This window comes from Rhinichthys klamathensis, unplaced genomic scaffold (assembly GCF_029890125.1).
Source record: "Rhinichthys klamathensis goyatoka isolate OS25496 unplaced genomic scaffold, OSU_Roscu_1.1 h1tg000196l_1, whole genome shotgun sequence".
Taxonomy (NCBI): Eukaryota; Metazoa; Chordata; class Actinopteri; order Cypriniformes; family Leuciscidae; genus Rhinichthys; species Rhinichthys klamathensis.
Window position 1 is genome coordinate 917,142 of NW_026606722.1, and position 18,715 is coordinate 935,856.

General features: G+C 38.4%; 1 protein-coding gene across 5 annotated transcripts in view; it reads left to right on the forward strand.

Moving 5' to 3' along the window:
• The first annotated feature begins 962 nt into the window (after nt 1-962).
• The window catches only part of arid1b (AT rich interactive domain 1B (SWI1-like)), a 94,252-nt gene continuing 76,499 nt past the window's right edge, over nt 963-18,715 (forward strand). For 4 of the 5 annotated variants that reach the window (XM_056262621.1, XM_056262624.1, XM_056262625.1 and 1 more), the window contains exons 1-3: nt 964-2,200; nt 8,236-8,424; nt 16,588-16,725. In XM_056262621.1, the coding sequence (XP_056118596.1) occupies nt 1,172-2,200; nt 8,236-8,424; nt 16,588-16,725 (1,356 nt within the window). In that variant the 5' untranslated portion in view covers nt 964-1,171. Of the gene's footprint in view, nt 2,201-8,235; nt 8,425-16,587; nt 16,726-18,715 lie in introns of all 5 variants that reach the window. The other variant, XM_056262622.1, reaches the window with a different exon arrangement.

The following is an 18,715-nucleotide window of genomic DNA, read 5'->3' on the forward strand; positions in this document are numbered from 1 at the left end:
ATATCTAAATTTCTGAAAGTGAAACCTAAGTTCTGTGTATTTCACAATGAGATTCTTTCTTACTTTTCTTCTTTTCTGTAATGCACTTTTGCGCCTGATCCTACTGTCATAGTGTAATTATTTATTTTCGTTGCCATGTTGTTTGTACATGACATATTGTTTAATAAAAAAACAAATTTAAAAAAGAGCTGGTTCAGTTGTGTTTGAATAGGGTTGGAGCAACCCCAAAATAATGAGTTTAATTTCTTATAGGGAATGCATGGACAAAATGTATATCCTGAAAATACAAAAGTCTCTTCGGAAAAATATGTGCAGCATTATACATTGCAATTATTATTACATTTTATAGCCTACTTTGTAATTTCATATTTGCATTTGTAATTTCATGTTTCTGTATCCATAATTTGATATTTACAACATGAATTCCCCAACATTATTTCAGTATTTTTGTTGTCTGCTTTCTGACAGTATTAAATATTACACTATACACCTTTTTGTGGAAGATAAGCTATGTCAGTTGCAGCTTCCGCCTTTGCAATGTAGCAGACCGCACTACTGACTTCAGCTTAATCTATTACTTTAATCTAACCAAAAATTTTGAAAATGTGAATATAGAAATCCCAAATGACTGAATGACCCAGTCCGTGTTTTCCAGCAGGCTCGGCGCAGAGCAGTGGAGAGCTGGAGGAGACGCTTATAATGCCATGCTGGAGCAAAGGGGCTCCGGTAGGGGTCTAGGGCACATTTGCGCACGTTCACATTGGCCTCCGTGGGAATTGGAACTTTGCTATTACAAATAAACTTTTAAATAAGTGAAAGTATATTAATGGTCACCAAACATCACCGGTTAAAGACGAACTGTCGTCATATTTCTCTCGTTCAATGCCTCAGTAATCGTTTTCACTGCTCGTGCCCACTGCTTATCACACAGACACACACACACACACTGACAAGACAGGACAGCCGTGGAAAGGGCTCCTCCAAGCCCAAATCTAACGGTGTTAATGAATGAGGAGGAATCGGTGTGATGTGGGGCAGTGGATGGGTACAGCAGTGCTGCCTCGATGAATAATGGAGATGGGCATCAGCATGCGTCTCTAGTCTCTGCGAAAACACGGACGCTGGAAATCAACCCACAACCTTCTCTGCTTATTTAACCGCGACTCTGAGCATGGAAACGGGTCTGGTCGCGAATCATCAAGTGAAAAATGTTGGAAGCGGAGATCCCCCTCCTTCGCCTCTCCATCGCACACCTCCACAGCAACAGTCGCACACATTCCCTCATTCCCAGCAGCAGCAGCGAGCCGTTCACAACCACAACAACAACAGCGGCAGCATCAGACCGACACCCGTGCGCGGAGATTTGGGGAATCGACAGGATGGAGGGGAAGAAAACGCTTTGGAGACGCAGGTCGATCGCCATCCGCGTTTGCTGAATACAAGTGACGAGGAAGATCGCTCGTCCAAACCCGGGGGGGAACGGATGGGCAGCAGGTACGAGCACTCCAACTTTGGACCAACGAGCAACAATAACAACAACAACAACAGCGGCAGCGGCGGAGGCAACGCGTCCCAAAGCGGGAGCAGCTCAGTTTCTGAGTTTAATCATTATTACGGGAATGGAAGAGGAGGGCCTTGCTTTGATCAACATGGCGGACAACAAAGCCCTAGGACGGCTTTAATGCATCAGGCACAGAGCAACATGGATCAAGTGCAAAACTCCCACGAAGGGTACCATAATAATCCATACAACCACTATCCCAACTACCGGCCGGGGTACGGTGGCGCTGGATACGGTATGATGAGCCCATCGCGGCAGGGGAACATGATGGGCCCTGGTACCAATTCGCCCACTGCTGCTGCTGCTAGTCATGGCAAGGCTGCTATGGCCTCTGTTGCCCCGGCTCCCGGTGCCAATGTTGGGGGCTTTCAGAGGTTTCCCGGACAGAACCAACAGCACCCCTCTGGAGCGACACCCACGCTAAACCAGCTCCTGACATCTCCGAGCCCGATGATGCGGGGATATGGCAGCGGCTATCAAGACTACAGTAACCCGCCGCCACAGCAGCAGCAGTCCGGGATGGGTTTGGGGAAAGACATGAGCTCCCCGTACAGCCCCGCTGCCAGCCACAGCTGGGGAGCACAGCAAAGAAACATCCCTTCCATGAGCCCCGGGAATAACGGGAACAGCAGAGCTCAGGTGAGCGTTTTAGCATACGTACGGTATGTACTATGTGTCAAGCTTTGCATCAGGTCTAGCTGTGGCCTGATGCTATCCATAACATTAGCTTTCAGTGTCCTGCTTATATATATTTTAAACGCACTTTATCTATGTGAATGGTGAAATAGCATGCCGAGGTTGGGTTCTTCTAGTGTATTTAAGATTATCCCGGGGCTTGGGCTTGTATGTGGATGTTGACAGGCAGCAGAACATGTCAAGTTCTGCCCAAGGTGACTGTGCTAACGGTGTTAGCATGAGTTAGCCTGCGCCGAGGCTTCATTTCTGCTACAAGAGATTCCCGATACAACGATCAGATATACTGGGCTGCTTCTGTATTCATACACACAGTATACTATCACGGAAGCATCACTGAGAAATTAATGTCATGATATTGAATAAATTATCGGCCGTGGTCTCGATAAAGAGCTCGTTCGGTGCCATTCAAATTTACGGAACGTTCTAGCATTGCGCCGCTGCTAAATAAAAATTCGCTGCTTGCGAGTTTTCTTCCCGATGTCAAGTGGAATAAAGCGATTGTGTGATTTAGTTATACTGCCCGGATGGAATTTCGTTGTCGTTTTCAACGTATGGTTGCCAGAAAGAACTGTCTGTCTGAAACGAAGGGCTAGACGGTGTTTTCAGCGCAGAGCGCTACTGATTAGCATTGTTAGCTGGTGTTAGCGCCATTGCGCCCGTCTGTCTTCACTTCATTATGCAGGAATTAATTAAAGTTTTCGCATTCACCTCACATTCTCCAGCTATATTTTTAAATATTATATGTACTGGTTGTCCTAAACGCAGACAATTTAAGTGTAAAGATAGTATACGGTGGTATAGTGACGAAAAGCTGTATCACAAAACCTAGCTCGTGAATATAATGTCTTAGTATTTGTCTAGGCAAGTTAGGTGGCTCACTAGGTTTTAGCATTTTGATGCCCCAAATGCTGACTATTTAGGTTCCTTATTATGTTTTGAGACTGTAATACCCGTAATTGCTTTCTAAGTGGGAAGCTCACTACGTCGTGAGAATATTGCTCTAAAATCCCGTCCTGGTTGCAGGCAGCCCACTAATTTTTGAGACTATAATATTGAAAAATGTTGTCTAGCTAGGCAACAAACTTCGTTTTCAGATACAACCTTGGGTTTCAAAGTCCAGCTGGCCAAATAAGAGTTTTTCACTTCGATTTTAGTGATAAATTGACTTCCCTGCATAATATGTTTTTATGCAGGTCTAGAGGGAAAGCTGACGAATCTATTGGAATAGTTTAGCATATATTAATATTCATCCTGCTAAATACTGTAGGTTTTGTCTTTGTTAAACAATGAACACTTGTAATGTTTTGTTTGGTGTAAATGTATTCATTTGATGTAAGTTTTTTTTTAAAGTTTTTTTTAGCTATAACCAATATGTTCCTACTTCCTAATGATGTATATTGTCTATTTTGTACTTATTCATTTCTAAATCTGTATTTGTGGACAAAAGACAGTGGTCAAATACTCAAGTTTATAGTTTAAAATACGCAAGTGGCAAAAGCTGTCTGCTTTCAGTTCTCCAGCATCTTATGCGATCAAATGCTTTTTGGCCGCGGGCCCTTCTCTGTATGGATGAGCGGTCCTGACCTTCACACATGCAGATTAGCCATGCTTTCATAGTGGCACATGAAGAACATTTGTGCTGGATTGCCCAGGGTAATCACAAGGCGAGCCCAGGCAACATGACTGGAAGAGATGCCAAGACACTTGATAGCCCTCACGCCTTCCATTCATTCTTGACCAATTTTGTACAACACCCTGAGAGCATTTTGGATCTACCTTGGCAAATTGTAGTTTGGAATAAAGGTTAATGAAATCTGTAAATAACCAGTGTTGGGGAGTAGCTAACTACAAGTAGTGATGCTACTAACTTAACAATTTTTTTTTCTTTTTTAGTAGCTTGACAGTAGCTCAGTTGCTTTTAAAACTGTAGCTTTTCCAGTAGCTAACTACTTTTTCCAGCAAGTAGCGGTGTAGCACGACATTCAGTTTTGCGTTTTGAGGATCCTGACCTGCAATGTATTGAAGCAGCGCAGTGTCTTCTTATTATATCGCAAACGAAAACTGTGCATTACTGCCATCTATTGTTAGCCTATATCACACCTCTAGTGGCTTTACGGTTAAGTCAAGTCACCTTTATCTAATAGCGCTTTTTACAATACAGATTCATTGTTTCAAAGCAGCTTTACAGAGATATAGCCTGATGATTACATAAAGGACGGGTGGGTTAATTTTTCACATGAATCGACTAGTAAAGGTTACATTTTTGTATAATCTATGTAAACCAAAGATTAATCGCTGTTTGCGGCGAAGAAGACTTTAAGCACAAATGGATTTTAAACGAACTAATTGTCTTGCTTTATTGCACTCTACATCAAATATCTATTTCTGTTTTAATTACAATGATGAATCAGTGTTTCCCATTAATTACTTGGACTAATCTGTCCCGCCACTATTCCGTAATGAACCTAAAAGATCACAAACATTGTGTTTTGCACCATTGCTTTGGCAAAGCAATCTAACAGAAAACCAATTTGCGATATAGCTTAGTGCGCTGCTCATCACACGGCAAAGCTATGATTGATTTAAATAAGGTATATAGCTTAGATTGTTGTGGCGGGTTTCAGAGCGAAGCGCACCTTCGCGAGTCGTGTCTCCGTTCAGTAAATCCTGCGAGCTCCATCACTGCATGTGCTGTGAATTTAACGTACAATTTCGACTGCTCTCGTGTGTCCAATTTAAGTGCATACATTTTGTACTTGCAATGATGTTTACATTTGTTGCAACTTCTTACTTGACTTTAACAAACAATCATATATATTTGAGTTTTAGTGTAGGCTATCTTTGGGTAGTTTACAAAACAATACTCGTGTATCGCATTACGTTGTTTTAAACCACAAATCATTATCAATTATTCAGTTATTTGTAAAATGCAATTATAAATTGGACTAAATTGGACATTGAAAATTCATAATCAAATTAACGAAATTCAGACGTACTACATCCGCCATGTTGTTTCTGTCATGTGACCTGCCAGCGTTAGTTGCGTCGCTTAAAAATTTCATTCATAAATCCTCTCCCGTGGCCTCATGGGGTAGTGAAGTGTCCATCGAATGCGCACTTCAGAAGTAGTAGGTCATCCCCGGACATTTCGCCTACTGTTTTTCGAATTACTATGTATTCGAACATACTACTCTGTTGGCGTACTGTTTTCCGCATACTATAGGCCTATAGTAGGGAAGTGTTTGCTTTAACTTATGAGTAGGGCTGTCAAATGATTAATCACGATTAATCACATCCAAAATAAAAGCTTTTTTTACATAATATATGTGGGTGCACTGTGTATAATTATTTTGTATATATATAAATACACACACATGCATGTATATTTAAGATTTTTTTTTTTTTATATATATATATAAAATATTTATATTTATATATAATATAAATTATATATAAATCTATATACAGTATATACATGAAAATATTTCTTAAATATATACAAGCATGTGTGTGTATTTATATATATAAAATAATTATACACAGTGCACCCACATATATTATGTAAAAAAACCTTTTATTTTGGATGTGATTAATCACGATTAATCATTTGACAGCCCTACTTATGAGTAGTTTGTACTCATCACTCATCACTTTTGTGTCAACCCCATCACATAAACTCCAGCAATGTAGCCACAATGTTTAGTATTAGTTAGAATTTTTTTCATACCGAATGAAATTGTTGCATGATTTTTAAAGGAATTTTACTGTAATCATTATAACCTTCCTTACAATGCTATTTTATAAAACGGATAGTTCCTGTTTTTCTTGCTGATTGGTAAATTTTCTGCATTTTTGCTAATATAATATAATATGATATTAAGTGTTGCGCCACACATTTTTTGAAACACATAAACTGAATGTTTACAGAAGCCTTCGATCAGGGACAACGGTTGAAATAAAATGGCAGACTGGTTGAATTACACCAACGAGTTTGTGTTTTGTGTGACAGATTTCAATTCTTTAGACATACATGAGGATGATGTTGACATTTATACTCATTTGCATTTTCAGAGAAAGGGCATTATGAGAATAACTTGAGTTGTTAATGGCTTATCTTCAGCATGAAGCCCATTTAAGCGGTGCACTTTCCCCAGGCCTCCAAGTGTGCGTTGCTCCGCCACTGGCTCCATGCAAAATGTAATTAGCGACAGAAATTCACCAATCCAGTATGTTAATTTGTCTGAAAGGTTTCACAAGCCCTTTGACAATTTTTTTTTAAATATTAACTTGGTGTGTTCCTGGTTTCAACACACACACACACACACACACACACACAAATATAATTTCCAGAATACTATTAGTATTTTGGCTATTTACTGCCCCTGATGCTTTTACACATGGTTCGTTATCATATCAAAAATCTTGCGGATGCCAAAGATTTGAACAATAGTGTTATTGATAGTGTTATTGTTCAAAACTTTGGCATCAGCAAGATTTTTGAACGTTTTTGAAAAGTCCCAATGCTGCATTTATTTGACAAAAAATACAGTCATATGTTTAAAATATATTTTATTTTAAGATATTAATGTTTTATATTAATGGAATTTATTCCTGCGTAGTGTAACACGATCCTTCGGAAATCATTCTAATGCTGATTTGGTGGTCAATAAACATTTCTTATTATTATCAAAGTTGAAAATACAAAATAGTTGTACTGCTAGTGCTAAATATTTTTGTGGAGACCGTGATTTTTTTTTTCATCATTCTTTGATGGAATAGAAATTTCAAAATAACAGCAACAGCTGCATTTGATCAATTTAATGTATCCTAGCTGAATCAATGTAAAAAATGTACTCCAAAAAGTTTGTACGTATTTAACATTTTTATATTTCATGATCATTTATTTGCAGTATTTCCCATTCGTGTGCAATTTTCCAGGGTTGAAATTCTAGACACTAAATAAAATACTAAATCTAAAAAATGCGCGTTAAGAATTAATGGTGCAAGCAGAAGTTTTGAGTTATCATTTTTTTTTACAAAATACTGAATGTTTATTATGGTTGCTCAGTTAGTTTACAAGTACAAATTTCTGTGTTGAGAAAATATAGGTCAGCCAATGTTTTGTGTTAGTTTCAAACTATGTAGTAGTAGTGGTTATGTAGTAGTTATAATTATTGGAATTATGAATTTGTGTTCTTAATATTTGTATTATGTATTAACTATTTACATAATTATGCCACATTATGCCAACAAAGTCATTTAGCTGTGACTTTTATTTATTTATTTTTTTACAGTATAGCATGACCTTGTTCTTAATTGCTGATTTAATGATGGACTTGATTTTAGTGCATCAATGTAGAATAAATTAGAGAAGAAAGTGGTTTATGGTTATAAAATAGTAGACTTGTTGTCATTAATACCGTAAACTGCATCTTGAGTAAGAATGACCTGGAAACTTCCAACAATGTTCCACTATGGCCTAATGGTGCACAAACTCCTTTTGCTCTAAACTAGAGCAACTCTAATTTGACAATATAGTTGTCTAGTCAGAGAAAAGTGTGTGTGTGTGTGTGTGTGTGTGTGTGTGTGACAGCACAGCACTCTGGCATGACTGCTGACGCTCAAAATGTTCATTTATTGTGGCCTCCCAGGCTTTCTCAAATTGGTCACATTTTCTGTAAGTGCTGCTTCAATTGGCCTGAATTTGGCAGTGGCATGAGAAGATTAGCTTGGATGGCTCTCAGTCTTTCTGGCAAAGATGAGACACTTGAGAGAAAACCTGACCCCCCCCCCCCCATATCAGTCGATGGCACGTTGCCCTGAATCTCTCCGTTTACTGAACTGCTCAACCTTATGATTGCTATTTGTATTCCAGTCTTCTCAGGCATAATAGTCGTATAAATGTGTGACAGACTACCGTGCGTTGGAAATGACTATTGCTGTTCTTCATGCTAAGGTGTTGACACCCTTCTCAACAGGTGTCACCAATGGACCCTATGGCCATGAAGCGTTCACAGATGTACGGGATGGGCAACAGTCCCTACTCTCAGCCGGGCGGATCTTATCCAGGACAGCCATACGGATCACCCACTCCTCACCGATACCCAATGGGAATGCAGGGGCGTGGCCAAGTTGGCATGGGAGGGATGCAGTACCCTCAGCAACAGGTAGATTTAATGATTTTCAGTGTTAAAGAAATGTTAAGTCCCTTTTAGATACAGCGGTCACATGCAGCTTTGACTTCCAGTTGAAAAGCTTTGCAGATACCATCATGGAAAGGCTATTTTACATGGTTGATATAGAACCAGCCTCGTAACGTCATGTGCTTGGTGCTTCAGTCCGTAGAGCTCTGTGCATTAGGAAATGTTGAAACGAGTTATGTGAAAAGGGTCTTTGTTGTTATTTTTAAATGCACAATAAATCACTTATAACCAGGCCTGTGGAGAATTCTACTGAATGTGCCACAGATTTAACAATTTAAAAACGTCTACACTTATAGTGTGTCCCCCCGACATTAAGACTTGTCATGCGCTTGCCCTTCGGATAAGTAAATCGCTCATTCACTTGTCCAAGTAAAAAAGTGGCTTGTCTGGAAAAAAATACTTGGTTTTTTTTTTTGGTCTAAATATAATTTATTCTGAAACCATATTCTTATCAGTGTTCTATCAGCTTTGACATATTTAAATCTGCATATGTGTGATATTTACCCTGTGGGCATTTTTTTTTCTAATCTTATTATGCTTCATCTTTAATTCAAATTCTTAAATTGGATCAATAAATTAAATTAGAAAAAGACACTACAGGGCTGTTACCAATCAAATTCAGTCATTTACAGATTACAACTGCATTAAATAATATTTAAAATATTTTTATAAGAAATACAAATAAGACATTTGGGGAAAAAATGTATACTTTTAAACATGAAACTAAACCGCTTGTAGGTGGCGGCCGTCTTAATGAGTGAGTCATTGAGTCATTCAAACGATTCGTTCAAACGGCTGATTTGTTCAAGAATGAGGCAGTTGTTTATGAATGGGTCATTGAATCTTTGACAACCAATTCATTCAAAACACTGAATCGTTCAGTAATGAAAGACAGCTGAGTGTTGCTGCGAGATGTGCAATGGTTCTGCTGTGATCTTTTATTGGAACAATTTTCGCTGCTGAAATAGTACAAAAATAGTCAATATTGCATCTAAAATGTAAGTGACTTAATATTAACTACTTGTTTATTGAACTGTCGTATGAAATCAGTCACATTTTCAATCGTGATGGTATTCAGGAAGACCGCACTCTTGGTTGTGTGATGTTGCTTAACTGTATCGTATGTTATAAATGTTATAAATTCTCTTTCACTTGCCCCTTCAAAAAAATCCACTTGTCCCGGACAAGCAGACAAGCGTTAATGACGAGCCCTGGACCCAAAGAAACGGCTTGTGTTGAAAGATTTTCAATGGAAACAGGAAGTTGTGGGATGACATTTTGAAGGGTCTTGCCTAGAGATGCGCCGGTCGACCGGCCATCGATCGGAACCGGCTGGGTTTTGCTCCAAACACACGATCATCTGTCTACTCTCAGAGAGTGAATTTGCATTTCCATTCAGTCCGTCTGCTGTTTGCTTTGTGCTGGTATTGTTTAGGTAGCATAATTTCACAAAGCTGTAGTCAGACCATTCTGTTTTTGCTTTAAATCTTGAAATTATACAATCTAATTGAAATCAAAAACAACTGCTCATGCTACATATGTAGCATCTTTGTTGGATTGTGATCAAAATGCAGTGATTGCCTCTTCATTTCAAATGGCTACAGATTATTAATTTTTGTTTAAGACCAGTTTGGCCGCTAATAGAGCAAATAAACAACAGAGTGCAACAGCCGGTTTCCGGAAGTAAAAATTCAGTTAATTTTCTCTACGGGAATTGCTTTTTTAATGATACCGTAACATATTTTTTTGGAGTTAGGACAACTTTGAATTAAATTGTTTAACCAACAAACAATATTAGTTAGAGGAATTTAATCATTTATAACAAACACAAATTAAGTTAATAATAAAATAATTAAGCTGCTCCAACTACTTGAGTTGTTGACCTGGAACCAATTAATATGATCTGTTTCACTTAAAATTTTAATTTAATTTTAAAAATCTCTTTTTCAACAAAATAGTATTCAACTCTGTGCCTTTTGCGGCAGTCGCTATGTGAACACACAAAAAAAATTGCGCGAGTTGATTTGAAAAAGTAAAAAAAAAGTCACTTGTGTCGTTCCCGGTCAAAAATGACCGCAATAGGAAATGAATGGGAATAATATCATGGGGTCTTTAAATATAATTTGTATGCCGTCTCAGATCCCAGAATTCAACATACTTTCCTCACAATCGGCACAAAAGATGAAAAAAAAAAAATGTGCTTGGGCATAGAAGTGTTTCTTGTCTGATGGCAATACTTCATTTTTTCACCATACCAGAATGTTTTTACTCTCCCCAAGCTGGCTGCCACATGAGGGTCTATTCTTCTACGATATCTACTTTCAATGCACAGCTACCTTCAACTACCAGAATTAGCAACACTGACTCATAGCTCTCAAAAAGATATAGCAACGGCGCTCTTCATGCTGTTGAGTCCACAGGAAACTGAAGTGTCCCACAGGCCGACGGTCTGAATAGTGGCGGCCCGAGGGGAGACGCAGAGTGCAGAAGGAACGACTCTGTTGTGCCTGTCAGCGTGGAGCGACAGCACTCCCAGCGTAGCAGAGATGTTGACAGTCTAATGCGCCGCGTGTCTGTCAGAAGAGCTTGGCAGGCAGTCTGGCTGGGCTGGGCCGTCCTATTCTGGGTACAGACTGCCCTGCTAAATTTAGACTGGAAAGCTGGACTGTGTTAAGTTCAGCACCATTGCCTCTGAAATCATGGGAATTAAACCAGTAGTATTGTAAACCAAACATGTTTAATTCTCTACCACATGCTGTTTCATGTTGTCTTTAAAAGTATTACTCTTATCTAATCTTTTCTTTTGTTTAACTTTTGCCAAAACGTGAAGGCTTAAGCAAGAAACGCACTTCACGTAAACGCAGATGTGAATGCTTGGCAAGCCACTGCAACTGTAACATCATGGCAAAATAATTTATTGTTGAAGGTTTGAGATTGCAATCTGAATCTGAATACAAGATTCAATTTGTATTTATTTAAATCTGACATTTCTAGCTTTTTTAACCTAAACCACTATCGCTAGCATTACGCTAGCCTGTTAACTAGCCAATGTTATTGACCGCTTGTCTATAGCAATGTAGCAATTCCAGGCCTAGTTATAGCAGTTACGCATGTACAATAAAGTTTTTTACTCAGTATTATTTGAATAAAGAAAGTGATCAATTTGTACTATTATTCAGGTAGCTAGTTATTAACATGTTGACAGATTAACTAGCTTGGCTTAGCAACTGCCATCGAGATGAATGGTGATGCTAACAGCTAGACTTCTCCAGCTATTGTATACCTCCTTGTTTTGACACAAATTGGGAAAACAGCGACGCGTGAAATCGAGTGTTTGGGTTCACGTACTTGAGCGTCTTTTCGGACCTTAGAAACACAAACTGCTATTTCAGCTCTCAGCCAATTTCTTTTCATTACCTCCAGATCCATTACACTGATCTTTGGTCAGCTATACCGACACAAGATCAGCAGGACAGCAGTCGTGAGCAGTTTCCTCCTGTGATTGCCCCTGGGTACGGACGTGACCTTTTTAGAACGAAAGATCAGAATCAGCAATCTCCTCCTGGCACGGAGGAATGCAGGAGAGGCACTAATCAAGGAAGACATCACCGAATGCGGCCAGCACATAATGAGATCATTACAGGGGAGAGTTTTGGGGTAATCTCTAACCCGAGGGGTGCGCCATGCATTTGTGCAGCTGTTAGTTGTCAGTGTTCTCGACCGAAAGGGATCCAGTAATGACTTTTATATACCAGGAGACCCAAGATGACCAGAGGATGGTGTGTGTGTGTGTTTTACAACCATACCTGAAATTGGATGTTCATCTGGTCTGATACCAGGGGAATCCTGCTGTGTTATTTATATTGATCTTCTGTACGAAAAAATAGAAGAAGACAAAGCTTAAAACTCAGAGGAAAAGCACCATTTTAAGGCAGAGGAAAAATGGAGACAATGTCAAATATACTTACGAAGAACTGTGTATCAAACTCGTCGCCTTTCGGGTGAAATTTGTTGGTCTAACATTGAAATTGAAAATCATTGAATTGATTTTGTTTTTTATTCTGCCGTTTTTGTTATACATAACCATTCATTAGGCTGAAATGTTAGACTTGTCATTTTATAAAAATGTGATTATTTGTACTGTGAAGTTGTTTAAGTCATTTTTCCATAGACATTGGTGTGGTTTCTAAGGCTTTAAAACCATTTTTAATACATCATACTATAAAACAGTTGTGCTATTTTGAATTCACAAAGGCATTTTTGCCCAGCGGGTTTAATATGCGGTTTATTTACATGCGTGTAGGTTACTTGCGTGCGTCTCAGAGCGGCTTATTACAATACATAATGTACATGAATGATGATTGTATAGATTATGCATATTATGTATTTTAACAGTGTTGCTGAAACAATATGATTGCTAACCAAGTATTATTACCTCAGTGTTATTATATATGTATTTTATGTCATTTGAAAGGCTTAGGTCTTTGCTTAGGTCTATTTTTCTTACCACAAAAAATCGGATTACTCGATTATTCATCAAAATAATCGACCAATTACTTGATTATCCATCAAAATAATCGACCAATTACTCGATTATTCACCAAAATAATCTACCAATTACTCGATTATCCATCAAAATAATCAACCAATTACTCGATTATCCATCAAAATAATCTACCAATTACTCGATTATCCATCAAAATAATCAACCAATTACTCGATTATCCATCAAAATAATCGACCAATTACTCGATTATTCACCAAAATAATCAACCAATTACTCGATTATCCATCAAAATAATCGACCAATTACACGATTATTCACCAAAATAATCAACCAATTACTCGATTATCCATCAGAATAATCAACCAATTACTCGATTACCCATCAAAATAATCGTCCAATTACTCGATTATTCACCAAAATAATCGCCCCAATAACTCGATTATCCATCAAAATAATCGACCAATTACTCGATTATTCACCAAAACAATCAACCAATTACTCGATTATTCATCAAAATAATCGGCCAATTACTCGATTATTCACCAAAACAATCAACCAATTACTCGATTATTCATCAAAATAATCGACTGATTACTCGATTATTCACCAAAATAATCGTCCAATTATTCATCAAAATAATCGTCCAATTACTCGATTATTCACCAAAATAATCATTAGTGACAGCCCGAAACACCCCCCCCCCCCCGTTTGCTCTTTTGTCCAGTCAGACATTGCAGAGCACAATGATGGCGTTAGGTGTGTTTAATGAGCGTGTGTGAGCTCAGGTGGACAAGGAGCAGGTGCGTGGCAGGGGGCCGCTGGTCCTGACAGGCGTTTTGAGGGCTCTGTAAGAGGACAGGTCCTATCACAACACAATCAGCAGAAGCCCTCTCTCCCCCACGAGGCACTGCCTCTGACCATCTGACCGACACTCACCTGCCCTGCTGGCCACGTTTCTGACAAGCGCCGTACATGGCAGAGAAACGGATTAAATGTGCTCTTTGTGTTTGGACACAATCTCTTAGCGGGATTTTGGAGCAATTCCGCACTGTCCTGTTAAATCCTGCTGTTTTATTTCAGTGATGGAAAGACTGGAAATGCATGGCTGTTATCCTTTGACATGTCCCTCAAATGACACAGATGGTTACAAATCCTAAAGAAAAGCTGTCTAAATGTTTTACGTGCAGTTGTTAAAATGGGGGTGTATATATATTTACACATTGAAAATAGTAGGGATGCACGATATATCGGCCACTATATCGGTATCAACCGATATATGTTCATTTTTGATGTTATCGTTATCGGCCCGATAAGAAAACTTGGCTGATGTATAAAGCCGATAAATTATGAATTATTTCCTTCAGCTGTGACACTTCAGATGCGCACTGACGGAATTGCTTGAAATATGATTGGAATGACTTAAATAAAGGAAAATACAGTTCAGTGCAACATGTGCAGTGGAAGTCTGTCATATTGGCTACATAAAATTATGAGAACATTATTAATGAGTGCTTGGTCATGGCTGTTAATGGTGAGACTTTTGTTTTGTAATCAGGCTCTCAAAAATTATATAAAAATTTTGATTCAGATTTATCGGCCAATATATCGGTTATCGGCTTTCAAATATAAAGATTTATTGGTTATCGGTATCGGCCAAAATGTTCATATCGGTGCATCCCTAGAATATAATAATATATAATATTATATCGTTTTTTGTGGCTTTTTTCCCGCTTTATTGCACACTGAAAGTGACGAGAGAGAAGGAAGCAACGGGAGGAGAGTTTTGGGGAACAGGAGATCAGGAAAGGATCTCAAACTCGGGTCACCCGAGGCGTTGCTGTCCACAAGGCTATGGCTTCAACTTACTTTCTAATAAAAAAAAAAAAAAAAAAAAACTTGATTGAGAAAATTATTTTTGCAGTCTAGATTAGGGTTTGTCCTTGCTTGACTTCTGTTTCCTCATTAAAGAAGCTCAGAGAACACGGCTCTAACACAATTCCCATCCGAGCCTCGTGAGTGTATGCGCACGTATCTACGCTGACATACTTTTGCATGTATTAGAGAGATGAGCGGGAAAAACACATCATCATGGTTCGTGGATTTGTTTTCTGTGTATGAATGACAAATGAGAATTACAGTGGATGAAGGGAGCGGGTAACAGGGGGCTCAGATGGGAGGACAGCGTGCCAATAGCAGCTGTTGCCTTGAAAAACTCTTACATAAGAGCGTCACAATAACAGCTTGTCGTGAATCAAAGGAGGGGGAACAGTTGTGCATTACTAAAGCACTAACACACCCACGGGGACCCTCGTGATCAGATGTCTCCCATCATCCCTCACTGCAGCAGAATACGGTTGTCGGTCCTGTTTGGGGTGTTGTTGTGCTCATCCACAGATAACCAAAGCGACTCACAACTAGGTCCACAACTAACGATTATTTTGATAATCGATTAATCTGTCGATTATTTATTTGATTAGTCGATTAATCGGAGGAAAATTATTTAGCCCATCATGCACGTGTAACTATCAACTGTATTATTTTCATTATCGATTATCATTTATTTGAATGTATTATTATTTTAATATTTTATTATCTTTTATTATTATTATTATTTATGTTAAGGACTCGCAACTGAATTTTGAGAGCATGTTTGGTTTATATGGGGTTTATATGGGGTGTATCAACAGCAATGCCGTGGACAACTAGTTGTCTGTTGCCTGAAGTGAGCACTTAGTGGGATATTATTTGCTGTCAGTCACTAATGCTAGATCTGTCAACCTCTCTCAGGCTGAAAAATGACAGAAAATAGCAGCATAGTGTGGTCGGAGTGCAAAACATAACACCCGTTAAGTGTTTTGGTGGAAAAATCACAATTGGTAGATCCAGAGAGTTTTTGACCGAATATCTGACAGCAAAAAAAAGAGCAGGACTTGTCCTTTTTGTATTAAATTTTTTATTTATTGTTAATAAATAAATTAAATCCTTAGACACAATTCAATTTATAATTACATATAATAAACAAAATAAGAAATATAATATTATTGTAAAATAACACATTTTGTATTTCATAATAATACTAATACTAATGAAAAAATAGTACAACTGTACAATTATTCTGATAGGGCCAGATTTACTAAACAGGGCAAATTACTGTGAGAGCGCAATTCCAAAAAAGCCCAATCACAAAAATGTTTGTTTTTTCCCTTGACTAAGATGAGACGATTTTTCATTTTTGGCTCCTCTGGCAAACTTTTTTTAAGCTATATTGTCCAGACCATCTGTTCATGCAGGTGTAATGCGATGCTCTCCTGTTCTGCGTGTAGTACAGGGCAATTTGAGAGTCACACCTGTAAATAAATATGGCTGTCAATCCAAACCACCAGCACTGTGAGAATCATTTACTCCTGACTTGAGACGTCACGCCCCAGACTCAGAAATTTCAGAACGGATTAGCATTGTGAAGTAGTCGGTTAATGTTCCGGGGCGGATCACCATTTAAAATGCTTCAGAGATGAATTATAATCGTCCTCCCTGCCGTGACATGCCTTGTGTGAAGCCCTTGAGAAGGTTTTGAGATGGTTGGTCTGTGAACGAGTGCTGACTCTCATGTTTGTGTCCAGATGCCTGCTCAGTACGGGCCACAGGGGATGGGCGGCTACTGTCAGCAGGGGCAGCCGCCGTACTTCAGTCCTCCGCAACAGCAGTCCGCGGCCCCCTCGCAGCCCCCCTACATGCAGCAGCGCCCTCCAACACAACAGGTACGCATTTACACTACTGCATGACTGCTGAAGGGTCTTCGTTTCTCTGAAGACCCTCACAAGTTTTATTTGGGGTTTTTGCTACATATTTACACTCAGTGCAAATAGCCCGGCTTGTTGGCAGAGGCTATTTACATTAAAGGAGTAGTTCACTTTAAAATGAAAATTACCCCATGTTTTACTCAAAGGACTTTTGAAGCAAAATGATGAGTTTGTGTAAGAAAATATTCATATTTATATCTTTATAATCTAAAATAACTAGCTTCCGGCCAAACGAACATATGGACTTAAGTGTAAAGCGCAACTTATGCGAGTAATGCGACGCAATGCTGATATTTACACTACGCCATGAGTCATGACGCACTACGCTACTTCTGACAAGTTCCGTAAGTTGCGCTTTAGGTGTAAGTTGCATATGGTAGTTTGGGCGAAAAGCTAGAATTTTACTTTGTAACGGGTTAAATATGAATATTTTTCTCACACAAACACTTCAGAAGTCCTTTATTAACCTCCCGGAGATGTGTGGAGCACTTTAATGAGCTTCAATCTGTTGGTTGCAATTCACTGCCATTTATAAAGCATGTTTTAATATAACTCAGATTGTATTTGTCTGAAAGAAGAATGTCATATACACCTAGGATGGGTTGATGGTGAGTAAATCATGGGCTAATTTTCATTTTAAAGTGAACTACTCCTTTAACTCCTCCCACTGACGTCTTGTTGGGACAGACAAAATTACGGAAGACACAGTAGCAATAGTGTAGGGGTAAGACACGTGTGGCAGAAAGTTTTGAGGCAAATCGATCCGAGTTTGGTTCCGCCTTTTGCCAAACTCGCTCTACTCCATTTTCCATCGCATTTCAGATCGGAAAGGCATTTACTTCTTAATAAAAATGAAGAAAATATGCGAAAAGTGGGGGGAAAAAAGTGTCTAATGTGTGTTTAATGCAAAACTGTTTATTGGTTAGGTGTAGGGAGGGCTTTATTTTCCCAATAAGGCGGCATCCATTTAATAATTGTGATCATTTACACTCTTTTATTTATTATTATGTTATTATTGCATACCGTTTAATGTACAACAACACTGAGGTGCAAGTAGTATCTGCCTCTATTTATAAGTATAAACAGCATCTAACTACTATTTTTTTTACTTATTGCAAAGAAAATACTGCTGTTTTTACATAATGTAAATAGAATCGCTATTTTCACTTCATAGCCACTGCCTTTTTGAAATGAAGTTCACATTGTGGTAGGTTTCTCAAAAGGAGCGTCAAAGGTTTCTATTTAAAACATGTTTTTGATGTGTTGATCATTGCAGCCAATCAGACATTTGCGTTAAGCACATGAATGCAATGGCCAATCAGACGTGTTTAAGTTAGCCAGAATCCACTCAACACAGAGATTTCGTTCACGTGCTTTAGAGTTGTGCACACTCGCGAATGCTTTCATTATTTCCAACAAAGTGTAAAAAGATGTAAATAAGAGATTCATTGTGCAGTCCGACCGGATTTTTGATTAGAGCGCGAGAGATCCGCCACTTGTTCTTTGTAATGTGCATGTGTTTCTTTGTCCGTAATTTTATTACAAATTGTTTAGTTATTTTTTTAATAAATAATGTTTACTTATAAACATTTAAAGGCTACATGCTGTTTAAATGTAATATTTACTGTAATTATTATCATCATAAATAATAAACTCATTGATATTTTTTATTTTCAAATAGTTAAATAATATTAAGTAAAATAGTTCCAACAGTTTTTGCTATGGTACCAAAATTAGTACCAAGAACCGTGAAATTTTACAGGTATTGGTACCGACTACTGGAATTTTGGTGCCGTGGCAACCCTATATTTAGCTGTAAGTCATGTTTTTGTTGATGATGTTGCATAAAAAAACCTTTCAAACCAATAAGATATAAACTTTTGAGTTGCTGTTGAGTGCTGAACCAATATTCCTGTTATACGTCAAGCCTTTCATATCATTGGTAGAA